This window comes from Nomascus leucogenys, chromosome 12, assembly GCF_006542625.1.
Source record: "Nomascus leucogenys isolate Asia chromosome 12, Asia_NLE_v1, whole genome shotgun sequence".
Classification (NCBI taxonomy): Eukaryota; Metazoa; Chordata; class Mammalia; order Primates; family Hylobatidae; genus Nomascus; species Nomascus leucogenys.
In genome coordinates this window covers 59389979-59400632 of record NC_044392.1, presented here as the reverse complement: position 1 = coordinate 59400632, position 10654 = coordinate 59389979, and the positions used below count along the sequence as shown (strand labels likewise).

The window sequence follows — 10654 nt, the reverse complement described above, 5'->3', positions numbered from 1 at the left end:
TTTTGCATATTCTATGAATTTTAAAGAATTGTAGATGGGTTCTGACTAATCACATATCACTGCTATGGCTTTAATCATTCTAACATTCTTCTCAATTTGCAGATGTAAACCCCTCCCAACACTGGAAGAGGAAACAGAGACCAGTGCACTGTGCAGTCTCACTTACGAGAATGCACAGCTCCTGCTCTTATCACCATTCTGGGAAATCCCCGCTGCATTTCATGGCCAGGGCAGCACTTCATAGTTGGAAAAGGATGGTGTGGACTTGCTGCAGAGGCCCTAGAGAAGGCCATCCTGTGTTCCTGCTCTCCTTCTCATCCGGCTTCTACCCCCGCCCCACCCCCCAACAAAAATGCTACAGGTTATAAGCTCTACATTCTGAACCTGCCTTTCAGGGGCTAGGTGTGTTGTGTGTTGCACAGCTCTAGGGGTAGCATAGCCTTGATCATCGGGGTGGAGGTGTCTATTTACTATGATATGTTGCAGCAGATGGCAGTGAAGTGTCTTGAGGAAGAGGTGTTTTTATCATTTTAAGGTTATGGGGTGTAATAATAAAGACTGCAATTCACAGACCTTGAGCCTAGCAGGCCAATGCCAAGGGCAGAACTGTAGGCCCCCACAGCACAGTTCCACAGAGGAAGGGGGCTGGTTAGTAAGGGGAAAGAAGGATAGAAGACTGCAGTAAATGTAAACAGCCGTATTTTCAACATAATTTACTACAGGTCTCTGAAGTGTATATAAAATGTTTTAGTGCAACATCTTACAAATAGTTTTCCTTTAAAAAACAGAAATCAACAGCTCTCTACATCATGCATGGGTAGTCTTCTTACCCCATCTTTTTTTTTCTTCAATAATTAACGCAGAGAAACCATTGTTTGAAAAGAATATGAAAACTTGCTACAGAAACACCCGGTGAAAGAGGGTGTGGTCATATTCATGTCCTAGAATGCGCCTAGCACAGTGTAGTTTTTCATAAATGCAACATTGTAGACATAGATGAATCCAGAGTATTCAGCAGTTTTCCTCCGTCTCAGAAGACTAAAGCTCCAGTAGACAATGCGCAATGAGGTCTCACAGCCACTGGAGGGCACCATTACCATCCATCTGACATCGCATTTCCATAGAAATGGCCAAAGGAAGAAGGTCCTGGGGTTTTTCATAGAAAGCTCGAAAAGTTCAACCTTTGATGCTATCCCCCAGCCCAATACAAAATACACAGAAAAAGCAATTATTAAAATACTGGCTTCGGTTTCTTTTTTTCCTTTCAAATTTCCTGCAATTGCTTTACATATTTAATTGCATGCAGCACCTACTTCTCTATCGCTGTGAACAGATTCGAACTGAAATCTTAGTTACACATCCTAGTCCCAGCCAGCCCTCTGGCATCCTCCCATTTAGACAGAGGAAATGCCAGTCATCTTCCCTCATTGACTCAGCCTATAAAGTAGGAGTCAGCAAATTCCCACTGAAAGCCCACATCCCTGAAATAAAGAAATGGGGCAAAAGACCTTCTTTCTTCATGACTGAGCCGTTCCTGTACCTCTAATGTGTTGATGCAGCATAATAAATGAGAATCAGCACGTCAGGCAACAGCAGGATTAAGGTGGTGGTGCCTGCACACTGTCTCACAGGAGGGTACTGGTATATTTGGGGGAGAAAAGGCAGGTCTGTGTGTCTGTCAGAAAATGGCTGAGCAATCGCCGCTGTGCTCCCCTCAGCTGGGAATCAGCAAAGTATCTGCCGAGCAGCCCGGGCCACCTGCACACCTGCAGACCCTTGAAGGATCGGCACAGACATTGGCCTGGGGAATCCCATGGCCTCCCCTGCAGTCTGCTCATTCTCAGAACAGGGCTTCACTGGAATCTCTTATCAGACTTAGTTCCAGAATCCCTGATGTCTTTTTCCAAATTGTGACCCCCTCTTGGGATTCAGGATGCAAGTTCCCAGAGTAAGGGAGATGGCACGCTTGGCCAGAAAAATATGGGAAAGCAAGGGTATAAGAACATCTTCATCAAGTGAGCAAAAGGAAATATCTGCAACTGATGATGCCCTTCAGAGGGACAAGCATCTGGCCCAACAGTGTAAAAGAACAGGGTGACACCAGCCATCATGGGGCTCAAGGGGCGTTAAAATAAAAAGCCACCATAACAGTGAACAACCAAACAACCTAGAACCACAAGAGAGATCAAGAAAGGGAAGGGAAAAACCCCACAGACAATGCCTTGTGATCACAGTCTGCTGAGACTAGGCAAACAGAAAGGATGACAAAGGGCTGCGTCTGGACTGCCCCTAGGCTGATATTCTTATGGCAGTGAGAGGCAGGGAGAGAAGAATGAATAAGGAAGACATCACTATCATTAAGGAAAATCTAATTGGAAGGAAGAAGAAAAATCCAGTCTTCACACCTCCAGGGAGGTAGATATTTCTCTGCACTCTCCAACACCAGGCCCTAGAAGCCCCGCTCCCACCCCTCACTGTCCCACCAAACTCAGTGTCGGCCAGCCCCGTGCCCTCCGTCAGGTGTCTGTCATGGCTGCTTCGGCCCTGTGTACAGCTCAGGGACCCCCTTCCAAGTTCACTGGACACTTTCCTTTAAGAGTTTGGCAAAGCACCTGAAGACAAAGGCCCACCTGCTCACAGTTATCAGTTACAGACCATCCTTGCAGCTCAGAGCAAGCCAACAGCCAGCCTTTCTCCCTTCCTTCTCTAGTCACTGGCTTTGACAAATCTGCAGGTCAGCAGCTGCTGAAAGCAGCCCCTGCCCACTTTAATTTGGAAAGTGTGTGCCGTTTGGGACTTCTGACCCATTCTCCAAGACAGTTTTGTTATTTTTTGGCAAGGATGGGATGGAGGCTTTTTTGCCTTCCTGACAGAGAGGCGGGGCACCATCTACTCCTAACGGGGTTATGCAGGATTTCTCTTGTACATACACAGTTCTTTGAAGCAAAATTCAGTGCTTTCGTCTTGACTACAAAGTGGTTCCAATAACTCCAGCTGAGGGAAAAGACAACATACAAATTTTGCCCACACTACACACAATTCTTAAGTCTTGTTAAGAAAGTAAAAAATGTTTGAGTATATTTTGATCCATGGGTGGCATTTTCAAATGTGCAAAAACAAAAAGTCTTGGAAGAGATTCCTTGTCACTAGAAAGTTCGTCCTTCCTTTTGCTGTCAGTTGTACGTAAGAGAAATTCGTCCACATTAAGGAATCCAAAAAGGGTAAACCAAAGGGATTTAAAAAGAGTACATTACAAAGAATAAGAAGCCCTGTAACATCTATCTGAGAATACTAGATAAATCCGTGAGTAGATGTGGCACCTGGAGCTACTCACTACGTTACTAAAAACAGAAACAAGAAACCTATAACGGCAGGATCACAACATTTGCGCGCAAATAGCTAACCAACCAAGACTGCCACCGAGAGGCAGTCTGTCTCTGTGACTGACTGGGAACTTGGAACACTTTTCAAGTCTGACAACTTTCCACACACGCACCCCAGAGTTTGGGTGCTGTCAACTGTCCAATCACAGAGAAAGGGAGAGCCTCAGCTCCTCCGTGGCCAACATCCGCTGGGGCATCACCCGCTTAGTCTATGGCCCCTGGATGGATACTGAGAACAGGGGGCTCCAGGCAAGTAGGGGAGTAGTTGAGGTGTGGCTCTTTGATCCACAGCAGAGGCACCCCGTTCTTCCCATCAGAGTTCTTGCTGGAGTTCCGGCTCTTGAAACGCACCAGCAGGATGGTGATGATAAGAATGCCAAAGATGGGGAAAGGGTAGAAGAAGACGAAGTAGAAGAGTGCATCGTTGGAGCAGATGATGGACTGGAGGGTGGGACCTGAAAAGGATCACGAGAGAGACAAGACAATGAGGGCTGAGAACCTGGACTGCTCACATTTCCTTTTGAATACCTCACCTGACCCAATGGAAGCTCCTTGGTGACACTCCCACACCACCTTGTCTTTCCCCTGCTACCACTAATGGTGGAAGATGACCCTTATATTCTTTTTCTCACAACACCTCTCCTAATTTACGGCTGTACGTTCCAACAAAGCAATGCTTCTATTTTCCACTGAGAGCCATTATTGCTGCTTGGAAAGCCACATAATGAAACATAATTTATTGACTGTGAACTCAACTGCATCTAGGATGGTGAAGAAGCTGCTCTGGTTCAGTCGGAGCCTCCTGCATGGTCGGATTTTACATGCCCCTTTGCACTTGGTTCTGCTACAAACTTCCTTCTCTGGGATTATGACACAATCCCTTCCTGCCAGCTTCTGAGAGCAGTTTTACCAGAAATGACACTTACCTGATTAATGTTATCAATTAAATGTCATTATGGACCACTTACGAACGTCCACAGTGTGTCCGTGGCCACAAAGAACCCAGTATTAGTTATAGCTGGATATGGAAGAGAATAAACCAGGTGCCCCAAGACAGGTTGAGGGCTGCTCTATAAGTCATTAGACCTTGGCAGGAGCCTAGCCTCTGGGAGCCCCTGTTTTCTCTGTAAAATAAGGCTGCTGGGTGACCTCTGTGCTCGATGAAGCTTAATAATTATGGACATCCACAATGGACAGGTAGAATGTTGCCTAGACTGCTTTGTTTTCGCTTTGAGGCAGTGGGTTATTCAGTGGATCACAGGGTGGTCTGTGTATGATGCAGCCTGCTTTCCCTTTCACTGAATAGCTGTTGCTCATCAGTATTATTAAGAACATTTAATCTACCTCTTATTCAATTTCCAAAGTGTATGAAACTGCTGATAGTCCACCACTGTTGACCTGCAAAACTCCAATTTCATATGGCTCTATCTAATACAATGTGAACACGGGGTGATCAAGGCAGAAAAACAGTGGCCCAAACTTTAAAAACTCAAATCAAGATTATGTGGCAAAATGTTTTGACTAAAAAGAAGTTGAAAATTCCAGCAATTTTTTTTTCTTTCTGCATTCTAGGCTAATTCTACTATAACACCATTTTTAGTCTAATGTAGTCCACGTTTTGATGGCAAGCCAACCCAGAGTGCATTGTTACAACAAATAATTCAGGCCAGCAATACTTCCCCCAGTCTCTGTTCATAGTGGAAGTCCCTCAGGATCATGGAAACTGCATTCTGGGCAGCTGCAAATCCCCTCTCAGCTCTCCTCTAGTATCACAGCCCTTCTAGGCTTGTCCTCCCAACCATACAAGATCCACCTCAACCTCCAAGGCACCCTCCGAAATAACAATGAGCCAGAAACTGGACAAAAAGAAATAATGACAGTGAGGTAGTCAGCCTTCATTTTTTTCCCTTTCCCTTGTGAGTCTGATACACTTGCTAATTCGCTAAAGACTAGTTCCAATATTCTAAAAAATAACAAAGTAACACCTAACAATATACTAATATAATGAAATATTACTAAAATTGAATCCAGTAGAACATCGAGTTTATTATAAAGATTATATGGTATGTTATCACTTTAATTTCTATCTCTATTTTTGCATGGATAATCAAGGGTCAATTATGTGAACTAGTATATCCAATCCTACCATATCTCATATCCTACTAATAAATGCCCATAACAGCTAAGAAAACTGTTTATTAACCCATAATCAAGCTCAAATTTATCTTCCAGACACATTTGGAACCAACAGTGACATCCTCCCTCTGTACTTGGGAAACTCACTTGTATCTAGAACACGGATGCCGATGGGGGCCGACTCCTCCTCCGTCAGCCGGTACCATTCCTTCTGAGGGCTGGGCAGCCACTCCTCCACATGGCAGGAGTAATTGCCTGTATCTCGGGGGCTTGCCTGCAGCACTGTGAGCCGGTAGAGCACCGGGGAGAGCCTCTGGAAGCGAAGCCTGCCCTCCCAAGGACTGCCCTCTGGGCCAAAGACAGCATCTGGGCCCACGCTCAGCAGGGCAGTCCGCTCTGTTGGGTCGTCGTCGTCCTCCTCCTCATCCTCCTCCTCCTCCTCCTCCTCCTCCTCCCTTTCCTCTTCCTGTCCTTCCAGGCCAGGGCTGCTCCTTTTCCCCCCAGCTTTAGTCCTCAGGGAATACCAGGCCACAGCGAAGCGGGAGTCCTGGCTGGAGCGGGATACAATGCTACAGTCCAGCTGGAAAGCTGCCTTCTCAGAGACCGTGGCATTGGGGACCACTGTGTCCACCTGCAGGGAAGCATCTGGGGAAGGACAAGGGACAAAGAAGAGAGAAGGGGTTGTTTAAATTTATTTGCTCAAAATAAACTAAATGTCCGCCACTAAACACATGATAGTAACATCCATACTACAGGAGATTATGCACCTATTGAAAAGGCATAGGCAGTGCTTCAGGTGGAAGTTGATCCAAAAAAAATTGTTAGAGTACAGAACACTGTTACTGTCCATGTCATTGTATGCAGAAAACATATTTTATTTTGACATACATATCTGTTTATATCTGCATAAAATATCTGTGTAAGAATTCATAAGAAGCTGGTAATGTGGTTCCTTACGGGAATCCCGGGGGGAAGGGGTGTTTATTTTCACTGTAACCCCTTGTAGTGGCTGAATAGTGTTCCTCCAAAATGCATGTCCACCTGGAACCTCACAATGTGATTATCTGGAAATAGCAACTTTGCAGATGTAATCAGCAAAGAGGAGGTCTTACTGGATTGGGGTGGTCCCTAAATCCAGCGGCTGGTGCTATGAACTGAATTGGTCCCCCTCCAAATTAATATGCTGAATTCGTTAACCCACGATGTGACTACATTTGGAGGTAGGACTTTTAGGAGGTAATTAAAGTTAAATGAGGTCATAAGGCTGAGTGAGACCCTAATCCAGTAAGATTGGTGGCTTATAAGAAGAAGAAGAGAGAAGATCTCTCTCCAGGTGCATGCACCGAGGAAAGACTATTTAAGGACACAGCAAGAAGGTGCCGTCTGCGGGCCAGAAGAGCTCTTACCAGAACTTAGCCATGCTGGTGCCCTGACCTCAGACTTCCAGCCTCTAGGACTGTAGGAAAATACATTTCTGTTGTTTAAGCCAACCAGTCTATAGTATTTTGTTATGGTAACTGAGCAGACTAAGATAACTAGTGTCCTTATGAGCACAGGAGAGAAGACAGAGAGAAAGTGGCCATATGATGATGGAGGCCCAAACAGGAGTGAAGCAGCCACAACCAGGGAATGCCTGTGGCCACAAGGAACTGGCAAAGGCCAGGAAGCATTCTGCCCTAGAGCCTTCATGCGGAGCATGGCTATGATGACATCCTGATTTTGGACTTCTGGCCTGCAGAACTATAAGAGAATAAATTTCTTTTGTTTTAAACAATCAAGTTTATACTAATTTGTTATGGTAGCCCTGGGAAGTTAAAACACCCATGCAGTAACTTCAATTTAAACTTTGTGCATGTAGCTTATTGCCTAAAACACAGTGAACCCGAGGAGATCAGTATCTCTCCAAGGATTAAAGCCAAATAACAGACGACAAGGCTGAAAGGGCCCTTCCCTGTGAACACGGATGTCTCAGGAGGATGTACGCAAAGTGCCCTCCCTGCTTAGGCGGGAGGCACAGAGTAACCACAGAGAGGGACCCCAAGCAGGTGAGTCACATCTCACAGATGCCAACAGACTTGAATCTGTTTTGCTTTTTTTTTTTGGCTCACTGTGATATGTTCTAAACAAATAATTCACTCCCTAACTCCTAAAAGGCGTCCCTTTGGCTCTGCTTATGAAATGTTCATGAAAGGTGCCAATGTAATGTAAACCGAAGTAGAGATACCAAATCAGATCCTACTTGGATGAAGACCAAACAGGAGCACTTTCCAAGTATTGTCCTGGGCTTTCAATGAATTGGCTTAGTGTCACTCACAGGTGAACACAGAGCTGGGCTTCCCACTGCTCTTGTGGGGGCTCTGCCAAGCCCCTCTGCACCCACCTCCTGCACCCATCTGGAATCTCAGTGTGCACTGCTGGCACAGGAGGGCTCAGTAACCAGCTACAGGTGGCAGGCCCAGCTTTCTCAGGGACAAGAACATGCTTGAGAACAGAAAATGGCCGGGTGGGGACTATTCAATCAGTTCACAGGTAACTCAAACTCACTCAACTCCTCAGTTGTAACTCCAAAGCCATTAGAGAGCCCTACTAGAGACCAAGGGGAGCCCCCCGCCCCATGCTTTTCTCCTCCAGAGTCTAACATAGTATCCCCACGCTCCTGGTGACTGGCTAAGGTGTCAAGGGAGGTGGCCCTGGGTGATGTGCAATGGAACTTACCATGGCCAGGGGCAAGATGGCCAGAGACCATCAGCCATTGAACTCCTCAGAAACACCTCCTCCCTCTTCACTCTCCCTTTGCTTTCTTCTCTTCCAACTGCTTAACATTTTTCTTGGCCCCTTCAAATGCCTTGTCTGCATAAATGACTCAATACAAGTTTTTTTGAAAGAAATTAATTTCCACCTTCCCACAATCTCTCTCCCCTTAACATGTTTCTCTACCAATTTAGTTCCCTGCATCTGCCCCCTTCTAGAATATGCCAACCCTCTTCCCTGTTTGGACTTTAATACTCTCTTCTTTTCCAAGTATAAGCCATGGAAAGATGCCGACCTCTGCCCCTGCTGTCTGCGTGACGCTAACAGCTCCCCTGGCTCTCACTGTGACCGCTGATTCCTGGCCTGTGTGTGATGATTGTGGTTTTCTCCCTTCCCCAGTTGTGTGAGCCAAACACAACTACTAATCGACTCATCTGCAAATCTTAGTGAGGGTGGGAGCCCTTCATTCCATGTATTTCAGATTATAGTGAATGTCAACCCTCAGCAGTGGAAGGTGATTATTTTCCTAACAATACTTTCAGAGCTATATTATTTCAAGTCTTCCATGTGTTTAACGTATCCCTCCGAAAAAAATCTTTGAAGTACATCTGCACAATGAATGTTATGAAATCAGTAAAAATGGTGGCTATGAAATGCTTTCACAGACATGGGAAAATGCTCATAAAAGAAAGTTGAGTAGGAAAAAAGATCACATAGAACAGTAAGATCCTGACTTTGTTTACAGACAGAGGAAATATGAAGACATGAGGCAAAGACCAAAAAATATACACCAAATTATTAATAGTACATATTTGTAGGCCATGAGATTATGGCTAACCTTTCTTTTCAAAATTATACTTTTCTGTTTTCCAATGTTTTGTAATTAGTACAATCAATCTATGCAATCAGGGACAGATGGACAAATGGACGGGAAGGCAGGCTGATCCAGGCTTGCCCACAGGGTTGAACAGGAGGCAGACACAAGGCTAATGGTTCAGGTCCATGTTGGAAGCACACAGTGTGGCAGGAGGGAAGCCTGGGTGGTCACTCCGCCTGCACCTGCTAGCTGGGTGGTGATTCGCTCCATGCTTTGGTCCCTCAACCTACCACTCAGGGTTATTGTGAAGACTGAACATAAGTCTCCTAACTATGGCTGGGATGTAGCTATACTCAATAAACATCTGTCTCCTCCCACTCCATCTGGGGGCCTCAGTGTGCTGACCTGCAGAATGGGTGGGAGTTGAGTGGGGGGGCACTCAGCTGCCATTCTCTACAATTTCACCTTCGGGAAAAGACATGCAGCCATTTCTAGGCAAGGTAAAAAGCAAAAAATATAAATAAGTAAAAGCTCATGGAAAAACAGGAGTTAACTCAAAGTGGAGGCGATTTTCCCTGCAGCTTAGGCAAGACACAGGCGAGTGAGATACTGCCCGTTTCCTGTAACCAAGGCTGCAGCGCCTCCCTGAAGCATGTTCCATGACATAAGGGACCTGGCACCACCCTGGAGATGCAACGTTCCACCAACGAAATGAGCTGCTCTACTCAGACATGAAGACATGGTGAAAACTTCCAATAGTGCCCAAGGCCACAAATGGGAATGTCAGGATGCTCAGAAAACAAACAAGATACTGATGGGGTCACGAATTCACTTCTCCTCCAGGTCCTTACAGGAACCATCGACTTTTCATTCTGAAAATGAATGGATGATGCTGTGATGTTGCAAAGGACATGGGAATCCTGCACATCGTAGCTTTATGTGTTTAAATGTGCAACAACAATTATACCTAGTAATTATATGCATGTAGATATTTACAAACAGCAATAAAGACAAGAAAAACAAAAGACCACACAGAATAGTTATTAGTACTAATAAAATTATTGGGACCAGGCACGGTAGCTCACACCTGTAATCCCACCACTTTGAAAAGCTGAGGTGGTGGTGGAGGTCACGAGGTCAGGACATCAAGACCAGCTTGGCCAACATGGTGAAACCCCGTCTCTACTAAAAATACAAAAATTAGCCGGGTGTGGTAGCATGAGCCTGTAGTCCCAGCTACTTGGGAGACTGAGGCAGGAGAATTGCTTGAATCTGGGAGGCAGAGGTTGCAGTGAGCCGAGATCCCGCCACTGCACTCTGCACTCCAGCCCGGGCAACAGAGTGAGACTCCATTTCAAAAAAAAAAAAAAAAAAAAAAAATATTGGGAAGTGAGAGAGTGAAGGCTGCATACAATTCATTGTTTTCTATTTAAAGCATGTAAATCGATTACTTTCCACTGAAAATCCATAAGCTGAATTTTCTCAACAACATGGTTATTGTCTCAAGATTTTTGTCATATCTGCCATTTGTTCAAATCTGGAAAAAGGAAATATTCTATGACCTGGA

At 45.3% G+C, this 10654-nt stretch overlaps 1 protein-coding gene across 1 annotated transcript in view; it reads right to left on the bottom strand.

Annotated features, from left to right (window-relative positions):
* Positions 1-698: 698 nt before the first annotated feature.
* The window catches only part of IGSF3 (immunoglobulin superfamily member 3), a 92826-nt gene continuing 82870 nt past the window's right edge, over positions 699-10654 (bottom strand). The window contains exons 10-11 of the mRNA XM_030824774.1: positions 5667-6164; positions 699-3838 (exon numbers count right to left, since the gene is read on the bottom strand). Of these exons, the coding sequence (XP_030680634.1) occupies positions 3588-3838; positions 5667-6164 (749 nt within the window). The 3' untranslated portion in view covers positions 699-3587. The remainder of the gene's footprint in view (positions 3839-5666; positions 6165-10654) is intronic.